Source organism: Lathyrus oleraceus, chromosome 5 (genome assembly GCF_024323335.1).
Source record: "Lathyrus oleraceus cultivar Zhongwan6 chromosome 5, CAAS_Psat_ZW6_1.0, whole genome shotgun sequence".
NCBI lineage: Eukaryota > Viridiplantae > Streptophyta > Magnoliopsida > Fabales > Fabaceae > Lathyrus > Lathyrus oleraceus.
In genome coordinates, this window is record NC_066583.1 from 583,989,782 (window position 1) to 584,016,720 (window position 26,939).

The 26,939-nt window shown below is 35.9% G+C and overlaps 1 protein-coding gene across 1 annotated transcript in view; it reads right to left on the minus strand.

Annotated features, from left to right (window-relative positions):
- LOC127083304 (uncharacterized) overlaps window positions 1-24,618 on the minus strand; it is a 45,591-nt gene extending 20,973 nt beyond the window's left edge. The window contains exons 1-2 of the mRNA XM_051023607.1: window positions 23,768-24,618; window positions 8,534-8,543 (exon numbers count right to left, since the gene is read on the minus strand). Of these exons, the coding sequence (XP_050879564.1) occupies window positions 8,534-8,543; window positions 23,768-24,612 (855 nt within the window). The 5' untranslated portion in view covers window positions 24,613-24,618. The remainder of the gene's footprint in view (window positions 1-8,533; window positions 8,544-23,767) is intronic.
- Window positions 24,619-26,939: the final 2,321 nt, after the last annotated feature.

Here is a 26,939-nt window from a genome sequence, read left to right on the forward strand (position 1 = left end):
TCCTCTGGGAAGATTGCTATCTGACGTCTTCATTGAGCATGGACTGGTAGACGAGCTGGAAAAGACCAAGCTGATGGATGATCTGGCAATTGATGTGGGGAAGCCTCTGAATGCCAGAAACCTCAAGAGTATGGGGATTATAAAGAAAATTCTAGTCAGGCCAACTCTGGAAACAACCTGGGATAGTTTAAAAGATCAGAGGAAGATGCCTCATGGCCTTGCCAGATTCTTCAAGAATGAACCTAGAGACGCTGTAGCTATCTATCTTCATCGTCTGCTGGAAGAAGGTGTTGATGTCTCTGATTTCAGCCTCGATGACTGTCTGAACTCTGAAGAAGACTTCGTCAGATACAAGAGAGGTCTTTCTGAAAAGAAGGTAGCATCTCAGGCAAAGAAGGCCAGACTCGGAGAAACTTCTGGAAGCAAATCTTCAGCGCCTCTGAATATCTCAACTGGTAAGTCTGTTCCTCCTGTTACCTCTGAATTTATGATGGCTTCCTCTAACCCTCTCTCCTCTCAACCCATTTATACCACCTCTGATATTTCACCTTCAATCACCAGAACCTCCCAACCTACACCAGTTCTAAATATAGCACGCACCTTCATACCTCCCTCTAAACCTGCACAAACTCACCAAAGCACTTCATCTTCATCATCCTCAATGCCAGAATCACCCCCATATGTTTCTGTCTCTTCTGACCCTGCATTTTCTGACCCTGAATCCCCAACCATAGCCACACTTTATGCTCATAGACTTGCTTCACAACAAACACAAACACAATCTGAAGCAACTTCACCTCCACCACAACAAACAACCACCATACCTTCTGAAAACCAACCCTCTGACCATCCCACTTCTGATATCACCCCACCAAACATCTCCGCTGCACCTGAAGCAGAATCTGAACCCTTAGACTTAAACCCTCTTTACGCTTCACCTCAATCTTTTGAACCTCAACCTGAACCAGAAACTGAACCAGAACCTCTCACTTTAAATCTCAGCCCTCCAAACTCTCCACCTCACACCTCTGAACCAGAACCTGAACCTGAGCTTTCTAAACCTACCCTTAAGGAAGCCATCTTTATGATTGTAGAGGCTTCAGCTCAAAAGGTTGATTCTCTGGTCACTAACTCTGAAATCAGTGATGATCCTGAATCTGTAAGGACACACTGGAACATAGTCATTGGCTGGATGACATCTGAGTCCTTTAGGCTGAAGAGCATATCTGAACAAGTCAGAAATGACTACATCAGAAATGCTGAGGCAAGACTATAGGAGAGACTTGCCAGAGAGGCTGAAGCCAGAAGGCTGGAGGAAGAGAGAATTGCAAGAGAAGCAGAAGAAGCAAGAAGGATAGAAGAAGAAAGACTTGTTAAGGAAGCTGAAATCCTAAGGCAAAAGGAAGCTGAAGCAAAGGCTCTGGCAGATGCAGAAACTCAAGCTGCTGCTGAAGCTGAAGCTCAGCAAGCTCTGACTCTGGGGGAGTCATCTTCTGTGATTCCTATGGTTCTTCAGACTCTGAAAGAACTCAAGCAAGATCAGAATGAACTCCGGGCCAGAATGGACAAGCAAGACACTGTCAACGACAACATCCAGAACATGCTTGCAATGCTGCTTCAGAGAATGCCTCCGCCTCCGAACCCTTAGGCACTTAGGATTTATTTATTTTGCTTGCCTTTTTTTTTTTTGCTTCTGTCTTCTTTTGGATCTGATGTTTTTTTCTTGTTCCTTTTGAATCTGATGTTTTGTTTGTTGCCTTTGTGCTTCTATCTATGAATTTCAAGTTTTTCTCTTTATTTATTTTCTCTTTACTTTTTTACTATGTCTTTTTGATTCTGACAAAAAAGGGGGAGAAGTAATTATTAGCTCTGATGAAAATATTGTCTAAAACCTTAAGCATTCTGCAACATATTTTTCATATAAATAAAATTATCTAACTTGGACTTAAGAAATTGCAGAGAACTTCAGAAACCTCCTTACTTAAGAAACTCTGGTAAGAACTTCTGAACTCCCTAGCATTATCTCAGGGGGAGCTTCTGTCTATCTGATCTAATTTTATTCATGTTTCATCTGCTAATTTAAGTTGTTTTGTCATCATCAAAAAGGGGGAGATTGTAAGAACAAAAATTGTTCTACAACAGATTCCTTGATTTTGATGATAACAAAGGATGAAACCAAAAATGGCACCCTAACGAAAAGTTTCTAAGTGTGCAGGGTTCTAAAGAAAGAAGTAAGAAATCTGATGATGTCATCAGATAGAGTATCAGATCAGAAGCATATTATCAAATGATCAGAAGCTCTGAAGTAGAAACAAGCTCAAGAAGTTCTAACTCTGAGCAAAACATCAAAGTATCAGAAGCATCTGGACAAGTAGTAAGCTCTAGAAGTTCAGACTCTGAACAAAGGTTTGTCTAACATCAGAAGCTCTTGGCACTATCTGAAGAATCCATCAGAACTCACAAGAGATTAAAACATCAGAAGCAAGATTCCAAGATTCTCCAGATACACAAATACTCTGAGCATGGAATTGCTAATCATGAAAGAGTAACGTTGAAGTCAAGTAAAGATTTGCAAATGGATTTCCTAATTGAGAAAGAGACGTTAATCTCCAATTTCAATAAAGAAAATACTACTTGTGGTAAGTAGTCATTTCAAGAAGAAAAAGTCATCCTGCAGAAGCTATTTATGTGATGGCGTAACTTCATCTCAATATCCATCAGTTTCAACTACTACTTCATTGATCTATATAAAGGATTGCAAATCAACATTTCAACCACACACATACGAGGAAAAATTATACTGAAACATCAACAAGAAAAACACTCTTGCTCTCTATCTTCACGAAGCTTTTGCTTATTACGTGAAAAACTCTTGTTCTTAATTTTGTAATACTTGCTTTCTTAGAAGCATTCTAGATTACATTAATCTTTCATATATTGTTTGTTGATTTCCTCAAGTGACTCTGTGTAGTCTGTATACTTGAGAGGGCTAAGAGATTTTTATCTTAGACGTTGTTTGTAATCTTTCAAGATTAGTGGATTAAGTCCTTGTTGAAGGCGAAATCACCTTGGCCGGGTGGACTGGAGTAGCTTTGTGTTATAAGCGAACCAGTATAAAATCATTGTGTGGTTTTTCATTTTGAAAAGCGCTTATTTTTCCAAACAATTCAAACCCCCCTTTCTTGTTTTTCTCACCTTCACGGATAACATTTGATCAGCAATAAGGCAGTCGACTTTACATCTAGGGTCCATAGTGGTTTCAGGTCAAAGGGTGGTATAGACCACTATCACCATGAGAATAACTTATGACACTTTGCATAACATTGTATATAGTATTCTCATAGCGGGTCAATCCAGTATAAATATTACTCTTAATATTCATACCTATGTTTAAGACTTGATAACTCCTTATCCATGATCCATGAGATGTGATCATCAGTATATATACATAATAGTCTTAATGCTTTAATGTTATCCCACTTTGCAACAAAGCTCAACTACGGATACTTTAAGAATAGTGTCCTTATGTTTAATGGTATCTCATGATTAAGCCACACTTGATACATTAAACGGACTAGCTATTCTAGGGACTTTATTAAACAAACATAATAAAGAAAAAGCATTTTATTATTAATAAATATTTCGATATAGGTACAAAAAGTATTGGCCTCTAGGGCTTACACCAACAGTATCTTTGTTCATGTTCATATGTTGTGCATATGTGTTTACATACCATGTTTGATATTGTTATGATCATGCTTCCATATTGTCTTACCCCAATTTTGTCCGGGCATTTTAAAATTTTCATACATTCGATGTTATTTTCAGTTTGCATCAGTTGTATAGCATGACATGCATTTCCTCATAAATAACACCTAAAATGCCAGCCAAAATAAATTCTCGAACATACAGATAAATTTTCACCATGTTTTTCATTGAGGGCTTTATGTTGACAAACTAATCTTTCCTTCCAGACATGTGTGATGAGCATCCTGAGTCAAAGTACCACTGGTCCTTGGATCTCTCTTCATCTCTCATTGTAACCATCAGCAACATCTCTTCTTCTTCATGTTTCGCTACCTTTGCATCAGTTTCTTGATTCTTTTACTTTTCTAGATAATCACTAGAATAGTGACCATGCTTTTGACAATTGTAACACTAAATGTGACTCTTATCTGGATTTTGATAATCACATCTTCCTCTACATGCATCACCACCTCTTTGGTTTCCTTAGTTCCAAGGTTTTCTCTGATTCGACCAGTTTCCTTGTTGATTTTGACCAGTCAAATCATTGTAGCCTTTTCTGCCTTTGTTGTCATTCCAACTTCCTTTGCATTTCCTTTATTTTGATGATTGCGCCTACAAAGCCACATCACTCTTCGAATTTCCTGCAGCTCTTTCATTCATTGTTTGTTCATAAGATTCAAGTGTCCCTTGAAGCTCTTCCTTTGTCAGTTTTAACAAATCTTTCGACTCTTCTATGGCTACTACCACGTGGTCGAACTTTGGAGCCAACGACCTCAAGATCTTTCCAATAAAAAATCTTGATGTCAACACTTATCCATATACCTTGATTTGATTCACCAGTTTTGTAACCTTAGTGAAGAAATCAGTTATGCTTTCATTGTCTTCCATCTGAAGTAATTCATACGTCCTTTTGTGAGTTTGTAACCTCACCTCTTTTACCTTCTCCATGCCTCCAAACGACTGCTCCAGAATTTCCCATGCTTCTTTCGCTGACTCTACATCACTAACATTTTTCAAAGTTATCTGAATCAACACATTGATGGATTATAAAGAGAGCTATAATCTTTCTTTTTCAATTCTTTATATGCAACCCTTTCTTGATATGTCGGGTTTTCTACAAGCGTTGTTACTCCTTTCTTCACAAGATCCCAAAGGTCTTGATAACATAACACAACCTTCATCTGCTTGCACCAATTCTCATAATTATTATTCTTGAGAATCAAAAGATTGGTTGGAAAATGCCCGTTTGGATGATTCATTGCCATCATGATTTTCTTCCCACGAATCGCTCAAACCGGACCTCCTAATATTAGATGTTGGAAATTCACCACAACCTATGGAGAATTTCTATCAATCTTGATGAACAAGATTGTTATCAACCATGCAATGACAATGAAAATAAAAGAACGACTGAGAAAGAAAGAAAAGAACATTGGAGAAGAAGAAGAATATCTTCTACAAAGTTTTCTCTCTGCCCACAACCTGTGGAAAATTTCTTTATTCACTTTGCAACTATAAAATTCTATGAATGCAATATTACGATTTATTTTAAGAATAGGGGTTACGCCCTCTATTTATAGACTTGGGGTAGCTTACTCCCTAAGCCAAAGTCAAAAACTATAAAAGTCCAAACTAGTTAACACTTCTAAAAATAGGCCTAAGTCGAAATCCTGTGTGAAGCAACATGCTTTGACACTTCGACACACTAATACAACTCGATAGACTAGACTATTCGACACATCCTTGTTCTATCGAGCAACCTGCTTCGACACAAAGAATTACAATTCAACAGGAAAATGGTGGAAGTTTGATTGGATGTTGATGAGTGTGGTGTAGATGAGGTTTGGTTGTGTGAGTTGTTTTATGTTGTTGATGATGAATAATTTGTAGTGTTGAATGGAGGTAAAAAGTAGAGTTTATGGAGGAGGGTTAATTGTTGTTATGTTTAGTGTTGATAGGATGGAAAAAATGGTTATGAAAAGTGTAGGTTCTATTTTTTTTTTACGTGTATCTCTTTTTTCAGGGTGTGGAACTCTCTCCCTTTTTATAATGAAAAAAATTACAATCTCAATTTTATTGTTGTTAATTATGGGATTTATTTTTCTATTTTGATTATGGGATGGTTTTAAAATGGGTTGAGTGAGAAGTAATTTGATTTAATTTTTGGATATGATTTTAGAACATTTATCTTAAATGGGAATTTGATTCCCATTTGATTTTTTACTCAGAAACCATATTTAGAAACACGTATTTTTTCTAATTTTATGGAATACTTGGTTTCCTAATAACAAAAATAAAGCAATAATTAATAATAATTAATGATAACAATATTTTTTCTTCTTTTCCTTATAGTAATAAAATAACAAAAGATTTTCTAACAAGCAAAAAAAACTCTCTTTTTTTGGTTTCTAATAATAACTAAAAAACTCTCTTTTTAGTTTTTGGTAATAACTAATAATAACATGATAGAAATAATATATAATGAAGCACTATAATTGAACATAAAAATAAGGATAGTAAAAAAAACAAAATAATTAATAACAATAAAAATAAAAAGGAAAATAAATGATAAAATTTTTTCATTTTTTTACTCTTCTTGGACTAAAATGCATAAAAAATAAATAAAACAAAAATTATTGAAAAAATGCTAAAAAAATGAAATTTAGAAAGAAAGAAAAAATAATAAAATAAAATAATTTTTTTATATAATGCAAATAAATGTAATATACAAAAGGAGAAATAAATATTAAATAATGATAATATTTACTTTTCATAATAATGATAAATAATAAATATAGGATTTTTATTTTATTTTTCTAAAACAATTAGCAATGACTCAAAATAATGTTTATAACTTTTTATTACTATTATTTAATTAGTAGTAATTTAATAGAAATAATTAAGAGCAAATAGTTTTTATTATTTTCATAATAATAATAATAATAATATTGTGATAAGAATGACGATAATAATAATAATAATAATAATAATAATAGTAATAATAATAAAAATAATAATAAAAAGAAGAAGAAGGGGTAAAAAATACATAAAACAATAAAATTTTAGAAATGAGAGAAAATGACATTAAAGATTCCGGTAGGATTTGATCCAGGATCTTATGCCTAACACACTCATTACATTACCAACTAAGATATCTCACTCATTTGAAGTAGAATGCAACTAAAATTCATATAATAGTAAAGAGGTGAGCAAAATTTAGGGTGTTATAGTGGCCTTCCAGGAGCATCTAGTGTCATGATAGGGTGTGACACCCTATTGAACCATGTCATGTAGCCGTCAATATAAGCTCATTGTACAAGATTTGACACCCTGCGATACTCCTTGATATCAAGTGACTCTCAAAATTATTAAGTATCACATGAAATTATATGTGGCAGATGATGGGAGAAGTTGATTCTAAGGGGTGTCTATGAATAATCTGAATATACCCAAATTGGCGCATCGCTCGCTCGAGAGATAAGGATACATTAGACTTGACACACATGCCAGCCATCCAGAGTATAACAAAATAAAGTATGTCACATCACGAAAAATACGCCCTTACGAGCGTTTGCGCGCTTGCGGAATGACTGAATAAAATCGTCACCGAATTTTATTTATTCAAAAGAAGGAAAATGAAAATATCGATAAAACCCTTTAAAGAAAAAGAAAATGGCCGTCACAACCAAGTTCGAGTTCGGGAGTCGATTACGCAAGGGAAATGTATTAGTAGCCCTCACATACATTTTACTCAACGGAAACCATTTAGTTAGACTTGGAATTAGAATGTTAGCTTTTGTTATTTACTTTGTTCAAGTTATTAAAATGTTGAAAAAGAAAAGGCCGAAAAGAGTTTTTTATTAGGGTGCTTGACAAGATTGAGGGTCTTTCTCCTAAGTATCCTCAAGTGCGAAGAGGAATTCAAAGCCATGTAGTTCTGTGCAAGACAAAATATATTTTTGGACGATTTTTCAGTGCAAAGATATTGTCTCTTTTTTCCCAGATGCACTCACCTTTATCAATGTTGAATAGCCACCCCAGACTTAAAGGTTGCTATTTCAACAACTACCCCAAACTTAGAATGAAACACAGATCCAAAAATAATACACAAAAACTCTAAACAAGAAGTGTTTGGGGGGATAATGATGTGTTGAATTTAAAAATAATGGGTTACATGCTCAAATTAGGTATACAAAGGATAACAATGATATATGGGATGACTAGAAAGGCTCAGGGAAAACATAAACACCAAACACATTTGGAAATTTTTCACCCGCTGATTCGACGCACATTTGAAAATTGATTAGACTGGTTTGCCTGTAGATTCTAAAATTTATTTCGACTAACACTTTAGGCACTGTGCAGTATGAAATGCATGTTATGCTATGCATAGATGTAAATGCTATGATGTATGTATTGAATCGGCGATTCATGGTCAAAATCGGGGTGTGACATGTGGCATATATGACATAAAGAACACGTCATATTTTTTCTTTATTTTGTTTGGTAGCAATGTCATGAACTTCAAATATTGATGATGTTGCTTCCAAATCATTTTCAGTTTGATTATAGTGAACAAGGCATAAATTACATCCAATACTTTGTTAATTTTTTGCCTTTCATCTGCCTTGCTGTTAAAATAGTTTTTAGAGATACTCTTTTGTTGAAGATTTTGTTTTTGGATACCCACATCTTCACAGATTGCTATATTTTCACTTTCATCAAGAACTAGATCATATTTAAGTTGCCTTCTTTCTCCTTTCCAGTATTTCTTGTTTACCTCAATTTCTTTTATTCTTAACGCATCTTTTTCAACTGATGTCATGCATTTTTCTTCTTCTTTCACATATTCTTATTCTAACCTTAACTCTTGCCAAATAAACCTATTTGGATAAAAGTTAACTTCCTTACATTCATTCATAAGAATTCTTACCTCCCTCTTATATGCTTTAAAAAATTTAGCCGCCTCTTCCAAAGTGATTCCTGAATCAGGTGACCAACATGCAGGAGATACATGTGGCAATGTATCAAAATAATACATGAATACAAAACTCAGACACTATATTAGTAGCAAAGTATAGAAGAATTCATGAAGCAACAATAACTCGACCTTTTTTTATAATAATATAATAAAAATAAACTTAAAACAAAAATTTTAATGCAGAGCAACAAAATTTCAACTAAAAACTAAAATTGTAAACTCTATAATCTTTGGCAGTCCTTGACAACGGCGCCAAAAACTTGATCGGTAAATTAGCAAGTGTACTAATATGTCAATCTGGTAATAATGAGAAATCACAAGTATGGATCTTAAGAATTGCTTAATGATACATAGTTCACGTTTATTTATAGTTAAACAAAAGCAATCAGGGGTTTCGAATTGGGTTTGTAGTGAACAATATTAAACAAAAGCAAAATTAAAATAGAGTAGAAAGCAATATGAGTAAAGTGTGTTAGGAATTAGGGTTTGATCATGAACTCGTTAATAATCCTCACTTGACCTTGTATCAACTTACTTTATCTTCACATATTACCATTCTCAAGTGTATCTACTCCTATTTCGTTAGTGAGTAAACCTTTAAACATTCAAATTAACTCATATGTCCATACTAAATTATAGAGGAATTTAAGCATTCAATTATCAAGAAAATATACTTTAGTCTATCAAAGCATATAGGTTTCTAAATGGTATCCCTAGTCCTAAGTGATGTTTAAGATAAAATATTTCCACCAAGCATTATTGTTGACAGCCATGCCTAACATATAACCGTAAATCATCCTCAATTTTTCCATGAGAGAAATAATTTAACTTAGAAAAGAAATAAATTTATTAGAAAATAAAAGGTAATTCAATACAAGGTTCAAATAAGAGTTATCAACAGAATCAATCTCAGGTATCCATCCCTAGCACTATGGTGCTTAGCTACTCATTCTAATAAAAAGAAACATTGCAAAGATTGAAGATGAAGAGGTCTTCAATGGTGAAAATCCTTGAAGATTACGCTTCACCTCGCTTCCACTGTGTTCTCCCACTCCTAAATCTCCTTATGTCGTTAAAAATCAAGTCCAAACTTTAAAAAATTACTTTCTGGCTTTAAATACGTCAAACAGAGCTTTTTTTGCAATACTGGATCCCCCATACGCGTATGGTTGCGTGTGGGGGTGTTTGGGGGCAGGTCATACGCGTATGGGCAGAAACACACATTTTTTCAGACCTGATACAGGTGTGAGCAAGTTGACATGCGTATGGGAAGAAAATTCTGAATTAGCATTTGGTGTCTTAACGAAAGTTGTAGCCTTTGGTGTTAGTTTTCATTTTTCATTGGTCCCACGTCATTCCAAATTATGAAGCTCTAGATATAATCAAAATACCACACACCTATCATGATGTGCAACATGCTGAAAAATATACTTTGTGAATCTTTCTGAAAATTTGTTGAATTCCTTTTCCGAAAAAACACGTCAACCTTCCCAAAAAGATCAAAAATACCAGAAAATAATTAAAACACATAAAAATACAAAAATTAAAGAAACTGAGATATAAACCAATCAATCTTTATGGAAAATGTAAATAACACACATACTTTCACCTATTAAAATGATAATAACTATAACAGAAATGGTGATTGATCAACCGTCGCAACCATATTCGGGTTCGGGAATCGATTATGGAAAGAGGAAGGTATTAGCATCCCTCATGTGTGTTGTACTCAACGTGAACCTTTTAGTTAAACTTGCGATTGAATGTTAGCTTAAGTAAGTTGTTTTATTCGACTTATTGAGCAAGAAGAAGAAAGAAAAGATTTTTAGGGTTTTTTATTAATGCGCCTGACAAGATTTGAAAATCATGCTCCTGTGTATCTCCAGGTGCAATGGAGAACTCAAGTCTACATAGTTCTTTATAGTAAAAGAACTATTTGTTGGTTGCTTTTAAAAAGTGTTGTTTATATCGCATTTGAGCGGTTAAACCTTTACTTGTTGCTCGCTCTTGGAGGATGAAGTCTTTGTTTGTTTTGCATCGAAATGGATAAAGCATACTCATTTATGAAAAGAGATTTTTGTAGTCTTTCCAGGGCTAAAACCAGTATTCGAACGGTAGGCTAAGTAGGGCCATTACACGAATACTCGAGAAAGGAGAAGAAAATTACTTCCGCCTCAATTTTTTTCATCCACGAAAGAATAAACTTAATTTTTTTCTTTAAAAGTGTTTTGAAGCAATCAACGAATGTTCAAACAATAGGCTAAGTGCGACCATCACATGAATATTCGGGAAAGAAGAGGAAAATTACTTCCGCCCAAATTCTTTTTCAATCGGTAAATTATTGAGAAAAGATTTTCAAAGCTTCAAAAAAGCGAAAAAAGAAACTCGAAGTTGATCGAAGGTTTAATCATGTTTTTTTGAAAATGATTTGAAAAATTGTTAGAAACTTGTGTAAGTTAGATGAATTTGAATTTATGGGTAATGTTGAAGTGAGATTTGACAACTAATTTCAACAGTATCCATCTAGCACACTAAAAAAGTAAGCAACTAAATTTGTACCAAAATTCTCTATCTTAGTCAAGGAACCAATTTTAGATTTTTTACTTTCATTTATCCTTTGAAAATAAAATGCTTGTTTTTTTATTTTAAAAAAGAAATAAAAACACTTATCATTCATACTATTAAATTATGTTTTCATCAAAAGAAAAATGAATAGTTAGTAAAAACAAGTAAAATTATAGGTGTAAAAGATGACATCTTAATGAGCCTTAACAAACCAAAACTATTTCATAAAATACATATTAAGCAAATGAATTTTCATATAATAGAATTGAAAGGGAAACAAAATTAAATTGATAGGATAAAAACCTCAAGCATTGGAAATTCCGTTACAACAGATTGACTCTAGAAGATTAGTTCATCTTCATGATCGCACAAAACAAAAAGTAATGGTTAATCAGGTGTAAAATGATACAGTGCAACAGCTTCTCCTTTTAAACAAAATAAGGGTTGCACTTATAATTCAAATTGGGTTGGAAAACCTAAATTCGGCCCAATAAATGGCCCAACAGAAATTATTTCCTAAAGTACGAAACTTCAATGAATTTTTTGAGATTTCCACACTTCGAATCAGCTTTTGTCTTCAACACAAATGTTTTATCTCTTTCTCTTAGCTTTCCAACGCATGTCAGAATGCCCAAAACGATATTCAGTAGCTCAAGTTGTGATCTGAACAGTGAATAGGTATCAAATAACCGCTAAAACTGAAAATAGCAAACGAAAATAGATTAAAGGCAATCATGAACTTAAATCTAAAAACATAATAAAACATTAAAATAAGAAAAATAAAGTATATAAATGCCTAAGTACAATTATAGAAGGATGTGCATCAAAATGCATTGATAATCCATAATCATTGCTTCTTCTATTACCTCACCATCTTCACTGACTGCTTGATATGGAAATCTCTCTTATTCAGCTAGCCTTGTCGACTCACTTCTTTCTCTAGTCGATCTTCTAACATTTTGCTCATGTTGTTCTTCATTTCAATTAGTTGGGACTTCATTTTATTGATCTTCTTCAAACACTGTTGTCATTGTATCTAACTCCTATCAAAGTGACCCTTGACTCCTGTAACACCCCGAATAATTTGGATTAATTTAAATATTATTTTAATAAGATTATTGGAAGGAAAAAGGAATTATTAAATAATATTGGGAAATATTATTATTGATGTTATTTATTTTAATATTAATTAAATAAAATAAATGGAATATGAAGAGTGGAAGGGTGAAAGTGGAATTGGATATAAGAGGCCAAAGTGAGAACTCAGAAGTTTTTGTCACGTATTTTGCCTCAGAGTCAGAGAAAGAGAGGAACCGCTGAAGAGAAAGAGAAGGAAGAGGAAAAGGCCAAAGATTGCTCAGAGCTTCCTTCAATCCAAAGAGGTAAGGGGTCTGAACCTTATTAAATGATAATATGCGAGCAAATTCATGATATGTGTTGGATTGTTGATGAATTTGGGGATTTTAGGGAGATTGGGAAAGTTGGGGTTTTGATGGAAATTCTCCGATCTGTGAGTCTGGTTGAGTTATAGGCATTATAATCGAAGTATGTTGTGTATATATGACTGTTAAATGTTGATATTGAGTTGTTAGCCGTGGGGTATGAATTATAGCGAGTAGAGAAGCAAAGCTGCGTTGGGTTCTGTAGCAGAGGGCTTCTGTTCGCGCGCGATTCGCGGCGCGAAGCCCAGTTCGCGGCGCGAACTGGGCAGAATCCAGAGGAGTTCTGTAACGCACAGTTCGCGGCGCGAACCCTGCTGCGCGGCGCGAACTGTGATGTGCAGAGTTGATGTTGGTGAGTTTTTGAGTGCGTTGAGTTGCGAGACTCTTATTAAGTCGCTGTAATTGTATTATAACAATTAATAGTGATTATATGATGGTGTATGAGGTGTTTATGATGATGCGATGTTGAATTTACGTGTTTAGTTATAAATGTGTTATGTAACGATATGATATTGTTGTAATGTTGTTGTTGTTTTGTTGAGTTGTATGTCATGCTATTAATGATGATGATAACATGACTATATGATGCTGTTGTTGCTATGTTGATGATGATGCATGTTTGGTGTGCATGCATTCATGAAAGGCCGATGCCTAGTGATGAACGGACTGAGTTCCAATGATGATGTTGACTCCGGGCTTGTTGAGAGGCTTGGTTCCTTGCGGGGAACTCGGATTCTATGGTGGTGAATCTGGGAGTGGTGATCCTGTAGTGGTCACAAAATGGGTATACCGAGTCGTGTTGAGTCATGCATGGGTGTGTGCATTGCATTTGATATGTTGTTTTGCTGATGTTCATGAGTATGTTGATTATGATGATTATGATGAGTTGTGTTGGCATAGGGGAATTATATTATGTTTATATTTCTGTCGTTATATTATTATTTAATAATGTAATTCTCACCCCTTCTGCATGTGGTTATGTTCATCTATGATGAGCAATGTGCAGATAAAGAGGAGTAGCTATTGTTGAGGTTTGAAGAATAAGTGTAGAGTTATTCTACAGAGTCGAGTCAAATGCTCTGGTCATGTGACACCGGGGTTATGGGATTCGATAGAGAATTGATTATTATTACGTTGTTTATGATGACTATTATGTTGAGATGTTGTTGAGACGATAATGAAACATTGTTATGAATTGTTACATGTTGAAAGATTATAACTGTGTTGTTGTCCGCTGCGAAGTTTTTATTTTAATAAATAATATGTTTTATGTTGTGATATGATAAAAGTGTTATGTTGTAAGAAATGTAAACCCTTCTACATGTTGCACTCTGATAATCTATTTAATTATGTCGTTTGGGGTAGAAGGGTGTTACATTAGTGGTATCAGAGCATGGTCAGTCCAGTCGAGTCATAATGTGATGTTTTCCCTGTTGGTCGATTAGTGTAAATGACACTGTCGATATTTAACGGTTGTGGTTGTGTTGTGTAGAGTATGGCTGGAGAAAATGACTGTGCGATTGCTGAGGCTTTGGCTGCTATAGCGCAGGCTATGCAGGCGCAGCAGAATCCGCCGGTCGACGAGTTTAAGAATTTGGGAAGGTTTCTGAAGAATAACCCTCCTACATTCAAAGGGCGCTATGATCCAGATGGTGCTCAGATTTGGCTGAGGGAAATTGAGAAGATTTTCCGGGTAATGACGTGTACTGAAGCACAGAAAGTGCAGTTTGGTACGCATATGTTATCTGAAGAGGCTGAAAACTGGTGGGATAACACTCGCCAGAGAATTTCAGTACCAGGTGCTGAGATGACTTGGGAAAGGTTCAAGACGGTCTTTCTGGAGAAATATTTTCCTGCTGATGTGCGATGTAAGAAGGAGATGGAATTTCTAGAACTGAAACAGGGTAACATGTCTGTTGCCGATTACGCTTCGAAGTTTGAGGAGCTGGTGCAGTATTGTCCTCATTATAATGATGCTGGTGCTGAGGGATCCAAGTGTGTCAAGTTTGAGAACGGGTTGCGTCCCGAGATCAAACAAGGCATTGGTTACCAGGAGATTCGTAGGTTTCCTACACTGGTTAATAAGTGCAGGATATTTGATGAAGATAGCAAGGCTAGGACTGCTCATTACAAGAGTCTTAGTGAGAAGAAGAATAAGGATCGTGGTAGTCCTTATACATCTCCGAATGGTAAAGGTAAGCAGAAAGTGGTAGATGAGAAGAAGCCAAGTGGGGGAGGATCTTCCATAGCTGGTAAATGTTTCAAGTGTGGCGAGCCAGGCCACCGTGCTGATAGCTGTACCAAGAAAGTGCTGAGATGTTTCCGATGCGGTCAGGCTGGTCATAGAGTTACTGAATGTAAGGATGCTGGTCCGACATGTTTTAATTGTGGCGAGAAAGGCCATATCAGTTCGCAGTGCTCGAAACCGAAGAAGGCGGCTACTGCAGCTCATACTACTGGTAGGGTGTTTGCTCTGAGTGGGGCTGAAGCTCCTAAAGAAGATAATCTGATTAAAGGTACTTGCTTGATTAATAATGTTGAATTGCTTGCTATTGTTGACACTGGTGCCACTCATTCGTTCATTTCGTATGAGTGTGCGACCAGGATTGGTGTGATTATGTCGTCCCTAGGCGGAAGTATGGTGATAGATACTCCTGCTAATGGTTCTGTGAAGACTTCTGTTGTCTGTCGAGGTTGTCATTTGACGATCTTTGAGAGAGAGTTCGTGGTTGATTTGGTGTGCTTGCCCTTGCACCAAATTGATATTATTCTGGGAATGAATTGGCTAGAATTCTATGGCGTGTTTATCAACTGCTATAGGAAGACGGTGCGGTTTTCTGAAGTTGGTGAGAATGATGAGGCAAGATTTCTATCTGCTAGGCAGGTGGGGGAAATTGTGAAAGGTGAAGCTCAGATATTCGCTTTATTTGCGTCTCTGCAAGCGGATAAGAAAGTGGTGAGTGTAGATTTGCCTGTTGTCTGTGAATTTCAGGATGTGTTTCCGGAGGATGTAAGTGATTTACCTCCAGAACGTGAAGTCGAATTTGCCATTGACTTAGTGCCAGGTACGAGTCCAGTATCGATGTCTCCTTATAGAATGTCGGCAACTGAATTAGTTGAACTGAAGAAGCAACTTGAGGAATTGCTTGAGAAGAAGTTTGTGCGTCCAAGTGTTTCTCCTTGGGGTGCACCAGTATTGTTAGTGAAGAAGAAAGAAGGTACGATGAGGTTGTGTGTCGATTATCGGCAGTTGAATAAGGTGACTATCAAGAATCGGTATCCATTGCCGAGGATTGATGATTTGATGGACCAGTTGGTTGGAGCTCATGTTTTCAGTAAGATTGATTTGCGTTCGGGTTATCATCAGATCCGAGTGAAGTCAGGGGATATTGCGAAGACTGCTTTCCGTACGAGGTATGGTCATTATGAATACACTGTGATGCCGTTCGGTGTGTCTAATGCTCCAGGTGTGTTTATGGAATATATGAATCGTATATTTCATCCGTACCTTGATAATTTTGTTGTGGTGTTCATAGATGATATATTGATATATTCTAAGACGGAAGAAGAGCATACAGGACATCTGAGAATGGTTTTGCAGGTGTTAAGAGAAAAGAAATTATATGCAAAGTTATCTAAATGTGAGTTCTGGTTGAAGGAAGTGAGTTTCCTTGGCCATGTGATTTCGGGTGGTGGGATTTCTGTTGATCCTGCTAAAGTTGATGCTGTATCACAGTGGGAGACTCCGAAGTCTGCTACTGAGATACGTAGTTTTCTGGGGTTAGCGGGTTATTATCGTAGATTTATTGAGGGCTTCTCTAAGTTGGCATTGCCGTTGACGCAGTTGACTAAGAAGGGTCAAGTGTATGTGTGGGATGCAGCTTGTGAAGCGAGTTTTGTTGAGTTGAAGAGGCGGTTGACCAGTGCTCCAGTGTTGATCTTGCCTAATCCTGGTGAGTCCTTCGTTGTTTATTGTGATGCTTCTTTGATGGGTCTTGGTGGTGTTTTGATGCAGAATGGTAAAGTTGTAGCTTATGCTTCTAGACAGTTGAAAGTTCATGAGAGGAATTATCCTACGCATGACCTAGAACTTGCAGCTGTTGTATTTGTGTTGAAAATGTGGAGGCATTATTTGTATGGTTCCAGATTCGAAGTGTTCAGTGATCACAAGAGTCTGAAGTATCTGTTTGATCAGAAAGAGTTAAATATGAGGCAGAGAAGGTGGTTAGAATTACTGAAGGATTTTGACTTTGAATTGAGTTATCATCCCGGTAAGGCTAATGTAGTTGCAGATGCACTGAGTAGAAAGTCTCTACATATGTCTATGATGATGGTTCGGGAGCTTGAGTTAATTGAACAGTTCCGTGATATGAGTTTGGGTTGTGAAGTTTCCGCTGATAGCGTAAAGTTGGGTATGCTGAAGTTGACTAGTGGAATTCTGGAAGATATTCGGAATGGTCAGCAAGTTGATGTCGCTCTAGTTGATCATATTACTATGGTTAACCAGGGTAATGGTGGTAATTTTGAGATTGATGAGAATGGCATCCTGAGATTTAAAGGTAGAGTTTGTGTTCCTGAGGTGCCGGAATTGAAAAAGAGTATTCTTGAAGAGGGCCATAGGAGTGGATTGAGTATCCATCCAGGTGCAACTAAAATGTATCAAGATTTGAAGAAATTGTTTTGGTGGGCTGGTATGAAAAGAGATGTTGCTAAGTTTGTGTATGCCTGTTTGACTTGTCAGAAGTCAAAGATTGAACATCAGAAACCGACAGGTATGATGCAACCTTTGAAGATTCCTGAATGGAAGTGGGATAGCATTTCCATGGATTTTGTGACGGGATTGCCGAGGACCGTGAAAGGTAATGATTCTATTTGGGTGATTGTGGATCGATTGACTAAGTCGGCGCATTTCTTGCCGATGAAGATTAATCACTCTTTAGAGAAGTTGGCAGAGTTGTATATTGAGGAGATAGTGAGGCTGCATGGTATTCCATCCAGCATTGTGTCTGATAGAGATCCCAGATTTACTTCTAGATTTTGGGAAAGTTTACAGAAAGCGTTGGGAACTAAGTTGAGATTGAGTTCAGCTTATCATCCTCAGACTGATGGTCAGACTGAAAGAACTATCCAATCCTTGGAGGATTTGTTGAGAGCTTGTGTGTTGGAGCAGAGTGGTTCTTGGGATAGTTATTTGCCGTTGGTGGAGTTTACTTATAATAATAGTTTTCATGCTAGTATCGGTATGGCTCCATATGAAGCATTGTATGGTAGGAGGTGTAGAACTCCATTGTGTTGGTATGAGTCAGGTGAGAGTGTTGTACTCGGACCTGAGATTGTGCAGCAGACGACTGAAAGGGTTAAGATGATTCAGGAGAAGATGAAGATTTCTCAGAGTCGTCAGAGGAGTTATCATGATAAGAGAAGAAAGGCACTTGAGTTCCAAGAGGGAGATCATGTGTTCTTGAGAGTTACTCCGACGACAGGTGTGGGTAGAGCTTTAAAGTCTAGAAAGCTTACTCCGAGGTTCGTGGGTCCGTATCAGATTTTGAAGAGGGTTGGGGAAGTGGCGTATCGGATAGCTTTACCGCCGTCGCTTTCTAATCTGCATGATGTGTTTCATGTATCTCAGTTGAGAAAATATATTGCGGATCCTTCGCATGTTGTTCAGTTGGATGATATCCAGGTGAGAGATAATTTGACCGTTGAGGTGTTGCCAATTCGGATAGATGACCGAGAAGAGAAGACCCTGAGAGGTAAGAAGATTGCTCTAGTGAAAGTTGTTTGGGAAGGTCCAGCGGGTGAGAGCTTGACTTGGGAGCGTGAAGATCAGATGAAGGAGTCGTATCCGGCTCTATTTGCTTGAGGTATGTTTTCGAGGACGAAAACTTCTAAAGTGGGGGAGAGTTGTAACACCCCGAATAATTTGGATTAATTTAAATATTATTTTAATAAGATTATTGGAAGGAAAAAGGAATTATTAAATAATATTGGGAAATATTATTATTGATGTTATTTATTTTAATATTAATTAAATAAAATAAATGGAATATGAAGAGTGGAAGGGTGAAAGTGGAATTGGATATAAGAGGCCAAAGTGAGAACTCAGAAGTTTTTGTCACGTATTTTGCCTCAGAGTCAGAGAAAGAGAGGAACCGCTGAAGAGAAAGAGAAGGAAGAGGAAAAGGCCAAAGATTGCTCAGAGCTTCCTTCAATCCAAAGAGGTAAGGGGTCTGAACCTTATTAAATGATAATATGCGAGCAAATTCATGATATGTGTTGGATTGTTGATGAATTTGGGGATTTTAGGGAGATTGGGAAAGTTGGGGTTTTGATGGAAATTCTCCGATCTGTGAGTCTGGTTGAGTTATAGGCATTATAATCGAAGTATGTTGTGTATATATGACTGTTAAATGTTGATATTGAGTTGTTAGCCGTGGGGTATGAATTATAGCGAGTAGAGAAGCAAAGCTGCGTTGGGTTCTGTAGCAGAGGGCTTCTGTTCGCGCGCGATTCGCGGCGCGAAGCCCAGTTCGCGGCGCGAACTGGGCAGAATCCAGAGGAGTTCTGTAACGCACAGTTCGCGGCGCGAACCCTGCTGCGCGGCGCGAACTGTGATGTGCAGAGTTGATGTTGGTGAGTTTTTGAGTGCGTTGAGTTGCGAGACTCTTATTAAGTCGCTGTAATTGTATTATAACAATTAATAGTGATTATATGATGGTGTATGAGGTGTTTATGATGATGCGATGTTGAATTTACGTGTTTAGTTATAAATGTGTTATGTAACGATATGATATTGTTGTAATGTTGTTGTTGTTTTGTTGAGTTGTATGTCATGCTATTAATGATGATGATAACATGACTATATGATGCTGTTGTTGCTATGTTGATGATGATGCATGTTTGGTGTGCATGCATTCATGAAAGGCCGATGCCTAGTGATGAACGGACTGAGTTCCAATGATGATGTTGACTCCGGGCTTGTTGAGAGGCTTGGTTCCTTGCGGGGAACTCGGATTCTATGGTGGTGAATCTGGGAGTGGTGATCCTGTAGTGGTCACAAAATGGGTATACCGAGTCGTGTTGAGTCATGCATGGGTGTGTGCATTGCATTTGATATGTTGTTTTGCTGATGTTCATGAGTATGTTGATTATGATGATTATGATGAGCTGTGTTGGCATAGGGGAATTATATTATGTTTATATTTCTGTCGTTATATTATTATTTAATAATGTAATTCTCACCCCTTCTGCATGTGGTTATGTTCATCTATGATGAGCAATGTGCAGATAAAGAGGAGTAGCTATTGTTGAGGTTTGAAGAATAAGTGTAGAGTTATTCTACAGAGTCGAGTCAAATGCTCTGGTCATGTGACACCGGGGTTATGGGATTCGATAGAGAATTGATTATTATTACGTTGTTTATGATGACTATTATGTTGAGATGTTGTTGAGACGATAATGAAACATTGTTATGAATTGTTACATGTTGAAAGATTATAACTGTGTTGTTGTCCGCTGCGAAGTTTTTATTTTAATAAATAATATGTTTTATGTTGTGATATGATAAAAGTGTTATGTTGTAAGAAATGTAAACCCTTCTACATGTTGCACTCTGATAATCTATTTAATTATGTCGTTTGGGGTAGAAGGGTGTTACAACTCCAATCCCACCCTTTGGTTTTATCCACTAAAACATTTTGACTGATCACAAGTTTATCATTGTTTGGTGAATATAGCTTGTATGCACAAGTAAAATGATAACCTATGAGCACCATGGCCTGACTTTGATCATCTAGTTTCTTCCTCAATTGTTCAGGTACATGCCTGAAGCACATTGATCCAAAAACTCTAAGATGACTAACATTCGTCTTCCCACTTGTCCAAGCCTCATAAAGTGTCTTCTCAACCATATTCTTTGTTGGACATCTATTTAGAACGTATACTGCTGTAGAAGCTGCTTCAGCCCAAAATCTCTTTGGCATATCTTTAGCTTTTAACATGCTCCTAGTCATGTTCAGTATACTTCGATTCTTCCTCTCAGTTATGCCATTATGCTGAGGTGTATAGGGTACAATGACCTCATGCTTTACACCTTCCTCATTGCAAAATCTAGAAAATTCTTGAGAGGTATATTCACCACCACCATGAGTTCTCAATTTCTTCAACTTGCATCCATTGTGCTTTTCACATGCAATTTAAACTTCTTGAACTATGAGAATACCTCACTCTTCCTTTTGATAAGATAAATCCACATATATCTAGTGAATTAATCTATAAAGGCTAGAAAGTAGTACTTACCCTCATTCGACATCACTTCAAATGGTCCACACACATCAGAGTGAACTAACTCTAGCTTATTCTTCGACCTAATTGGCAACTCATGCTTGAATGCTTTCCTAACCTACTTTACTTTGCAACATTCCGCACACACCTGACTTGGTTCGTTCACCTGAGGTAAGCCATACACCATCTTCTTCTGGTTGAGCATACCTAAAATTTTGAAGTTTAGATGTTCATACCTATGCTTCCACAACCATTTCTTGTCTTCTTCTTCAGTCAAAGCAAGACACATGTGATCAACTAGGTTGATCTCTATTTTGAAGGTCATGTTGTCTGCCAATGGTGCCTTCATAATCAATCTGCCATCACTATAATACACCTTTATGTGATTCTTTCATATCTTCATGTTGTACCCTTTTTCAACTAATTAACTTACACTTATCAAGTTACTTGTCATCGATGATACATACAACACATCTGTGATGCTGACTTTTCGACCATCTTTCCTGACAACAAAAATATCTCCTTTTCCACCTGATGTGATGTGCCTGCCATCTGCAAACTTTATCAGTTTCTGAACTGATTCATCTAGCTTGGTGAACCAGGTTTTATTGATAGTCATACGGTTGTTGCATCCTAAATCCTAGTACCAAATGTTGATTTTCTCAGTGTTCGACTGAGTGTTGGCCATGAGTAGCACATCATCAAAATCACTATCTTCTGTATGTGCATACTGCACTACATCACTATATTCTGCTCGTGCTTCCTTCTTTCTTTAACAATTTCGAGCATAGTGAACAAATACTTGACAGTTGTAACACTGCACCTCCTTCATGTCAACTTTCTTCCCATAATACTTGTTGTCCATGTCTTTCTTGGTCGAATGATAGTGATTCTTTGAGTTTTTTCTTGATTTCATATCATTGGGAAGATTCTTATCCTTCTTTTTCCCATATTTCTTGATGAATCTTGCTTGTAGTGCTTGTTCAACCACCTTCTCCCTTTATGAGCTACACTACTTCAGCCTCATCTCACGAGCCTCTAATAAAACTTGAAGTTCTTCTAACTTCATCTCAGCTAGGTTCTTAGACTCTTCAAATGACACTACAATGTAATCAAACTTTACAGTCAAAGATCTCAACACTTTCTCAATCTTCTGCAAATCGTTGAATGATTCACCACACAACTTCATCTGCTTCGTTAGCAACACCACACGTGAAAGATATTCTGAGACTGGTTCATCTTTCTTCATCTGAGTCATCTTGAATTGCTTTCTCAATGTTTGCAACTTCACCCTTTTCAATATTTCATCTCCGCCGGACAAGTTTTTCAACTTGTCCCACGCTCCTTTCGTCGTTCTTCTTTGATAATCTTCTAAAACACATTAGAATCCACACACTGGTGAATCAAAAGCAAACCTTTTTCATCCTCTTTCTTTGTTCCTTGTGCGCAGCTTGCTGAGCATCATCTGCATTCGCTTCCAATGTCTGTACTCCATTGTTCACGATTTCAGACATATCTTGAAATCTGAAGATGACCTTCATCCTCTTTCTTTGTTCCTTGTGCGCAGCTTGCTGAGCATCATCTGCATTCGCTTCCAATGTCTGTACTCCATTGTTCACGATTTCAGACATATCTTGAAATATGAAGATGACCTTCATCTGCGCAACCCATCATTCATAGTTCTCTCATTTGAAAATCGGTAGATTCGCTGAAAATGGCGTTGATGTTGTTGTTCAGTTTTCCATTACAAATTCTCTCTGAATCGCAATCGGGCTCCTTAATACTAATTTTTTGGAACAAATATTTTCAAGAAAGATGAAAGACACAGAAGAAAGAAGAGAGACAAGAGAGAAAATTGTAAACTAAATTATGAAAAATAGAATTGAGTGTAGTTATGTTTACATCATACAAGACCCTTTATATAGCCAACTAAGATCCAAGCCCAAACTATATAAATCGATCAAAGTCCAAAATATATAAAATGCAAAATACAAAATTACAAGTTACATTTCGGCACTACTATATGTTGTATTCGACTATCTCGACAACTTCCACTAGCTGCTTCGACATAGTCGATTGCTAGCTCTCAATCAGAACTTCGAATTACAACTTCTAACATAACTAAGGGGTTGACCGAGTTACACACGAAGATTTCAAAATCTATCGACGACATAATTAAAATGCTGAAACGTCCTGAATCATCTGATAGTTTATAATTTTTCATGTTTCCTTATTATTTATTTATGTTAATTGTAATGTTTTAAGTTACGTTCATCTTTGAAATATGTAGACCGCAAATATTCTCAAAGTCGTAATGTCATTCTACAAACAAGTTTTGTTATTATAGTTTTAAAATGTGTTCCATAGTGGTGAAGGATCTTCAACCAGGATGAAGAAAAGTGAAAAGAAGTGATTGGAGAGTTGAGGAAGGTTCCTACAGAATATGATGTGTTTGTAGTTTCTTTCGACCTAATACTGATATGATGGAGAAGGAGATATTCTTCAAGTCACTAACCTCAACTTTCTATATTCTTAAATGGTTTCTCATGATGACGCTACTTAATATGTTGCACTTTCTATTTTTGTGTATGCTAAATATTATTCTATACCTCTCATTATGAAATGAGTGACGTTTAGCATATACAACAAATTTTGTTTAACGTAATATAATTTAAATCATGAGAGAACAATACTAATAACAAAAAGAAAATAATTGAGTTTTATATATTTCAATGTCAATATTTGTTACATTTCTAAGCCAAATAAGACTCCAACATGTTTGTTTATTTTTATTTTATTATTGATAAAATAAATATCAATAACTTTCATGAACACATGCAATGTCAACAAGCTATCTGATCCGGCTTGATGCGATTTTCCAACGACCCGGTTCACATCGAGTGTATTAGCTATTTTATTGAGACCGCCGTACAAATCTTTGCAATGATGTACCACGTGTTTCAAGTCATAGATGTTTCTAAATATTACTTTCAAATGAAATAAAAAACGTTCCAAAGTGTTTGGTAGATTTCTTCGCATTAAAATCTTCATTAAATAGCCGAAATCATATGCACCATGAAATGTGACCCAAATAACCGAATTGTTGAAGACAAGCCCCGATCTGATCATCAATTCAGAAAAACGTAGTGAATTCACCCCATAATAGAAATTGCGCTTGAAGTCAATGCCTCCATGACTTAACATATCAGTTGAATCTTGATTGTGTGGATCATTTTCAATGTCAAAATCAGAAAAGTTAAATTCCCATATATACTTGTTTTTGGTTCCAAAATCAGGGAGGTTACCTTCCGAATCAGATAAAGTAAGGCCAAGTTGAATGAGTTTAAGATTATCAACATTGGCCTTTAAGTAATTGTAATCATTTAAAGGGTCCCGGCGACGAAGGTGATAAGGTACGGTGGAGTCCTCTTTAGATTCATAAATTACTCCTGGAAACTCTGTATCCATCGAAATGAAATGAAATTCGTGTAGAATTCCACGAATGAGAAGAAACTCATTCTCTAGATTGTAAGCCCAAACTTGACGAACTATAACATTATTGTTTGATTGCTCATCCCCCTTGAGTTTATTCATGTTGAAAGCTTTTAAAACTTATCAAAGATTGAGAACAAGAGAGATAGATTTAAGTGTGTGATTAGGTTAAACGATACAGGGTGGTTTTATAGTAATAGATTTAGTTACCATTCAAACAAAAAAGATTTGATTTGATTTAGATATGATGAGTAGATCTTGAAAAATAAATAGGATTTGGTTTTTCGTTTGTTCAACAAAACAATAGGGTCTCTTGTTTTTCTTTTATTCAAACAACTGTTTGATTTAGTTACTAAAAGGGCATGTTAGTGTAATTAGAAGTCTGTTTTTCTTCAAAAGGAAATGTAGTGATTTATTAATAACTAATCTTCCCATTTATATCGCTTAAAATTTTAAATCTTTTACATCCTACTTTATGAGACATTTATGATAACTATTGAACTATTCAGACACATTTACCATAATATTATGGAAACTTTTAGTTTCAAGATATGAAACATTAATTAGTAGTATAATTTATAAAGAGATAGAAAAAGATACGAGATCTTGAGTTTTGTTTGTAGAATTGTGGTTATGTCGTATGGTTATAAATTGTGGATTCTTTTATATTTTTTATTTAAAAGCTGTTACTAGCATTCTAATTAATTCTCTTATATTTATATAATTTTATTATTATATTATTATAAATTGTGGATTCTTTTATATTTTTTATTTAAAAGCAGTTACTAGCATTCTAATTAATTCTCTTTTATATTATCAAGCCTTGAGACATGAATCAACACACTCAAGTACATCCTTAGATCCCAACCATGATGTTCAATTGGCTGAAGAGTTTGAATTCATTGAAGATCAAAAAATTCAAATTCATCTGATACACAATCAATGCACTGCAAAGTCAAACCTTTAACTCTTGAGATTTATGATTAAATATGAACTTCTCAAGATAAATTTAATGAAAATACGTTTAATTGATGAATTTGATCAAGAAAAATCAAGAGAATTGAGGTTACTTGCAAAAAGGGCAATCTTTAAAACATTGAAAATTTCACTAAGTATCTAAATTTCATGTCAAAAGTGGCAAAATTCCTAAAGACATAACTTCCAATCTAAGCAGCCATTTTCTTTGTTCTAAAGCATAAATCAAAGCTCTTGTTCCATACTTCAACTTTGTTCTAGAGGGTTGGTTCCCTAAAAGTGCAAGGATTTTGAGTTGTGAGGCCATGAAGTTGGTGTCTCAAGTTGAAACACTTAGAAAATTTTCAAGTCAGCTTTGATCCCTAAAAAGTAATAAACTTTGGAGCCAGTTTTCATTATGATCCACTTTAGTTCAGCAAAAACTCAAAACATGAAAGTTGTAGAGCATGTCTTGGGCTTTCCAAAAGGTCAAGTACATTTTTTCCCATGCATGAGCTATGAGTTTCGAAAATGGGAAGTTAGGGTTCCAAACTTGAATTTCAAGTCATGTTCATGATGAATTCTTTGAGGAAAATCATTTCAAATGTGCAAATCCCTTGATTACGGGTCCTTTAGTGTACAAATCTCTCCATAATCAGATAAATACACAAGTCTTTGGGGGAATTACACAAAGAATTGAGCCTTTAATGCCATTTTTGGAACATTTTACATAAAACTTGATATCCACTTACATAAAGCAAGCTTTTGCCAACCACTCTTGCATTGAGCCTCTAAATTGTTTCATATGATCACACTTAATCTCTAAATCCAGAAGAAACCACCTAGACTTCAGAAAAGTATGACCAAGATCCTTGATTCACTCCACCTCTTCATCATAAATCCAACTTGCATTTTTGTGCAAAATGAAACCAAACATTCAAACCAACATTCCAATTGAACTAAGATCAATTTCTGCAAGTTACTTGAGCCCTTTATAGCCTATATAAATAGAGGGCCAAGCCTCATAACTCAACACACCAAAAATTGCATCCAAAACTACATTGTTGCAACTTCCAAACCCCAAATTTCCAAATTCTATTTATGTAGAAAATTCTTCAAACCAACCATCCAAACGCCTTCTAAACATCCAATAGAAGTTGTTCAAACCATTAAAACACAATTATAACACCCCAAATACCACATCCATTTCAAAAACAAGTCACTTGCATTTTGATTTGGATAGAACAGTTCAAGCCATTTCTGAACAAACCAAGGGCACCTACAGCTTCGGGAAGGATCAAAGGTGCTAAAGGGATCAATTGTTTGCTTCTGGAATCATTGAAAGAAGCATTGGACTTTCTCCAATAGGTTAGTGCACTTACACTTTAAAACTCTTATGCATGTATCATTTTTAATATTTATTGAAGAAAAAATATATTACATAGTGTGTTTGTTATATGTTTGCTACTGTATGC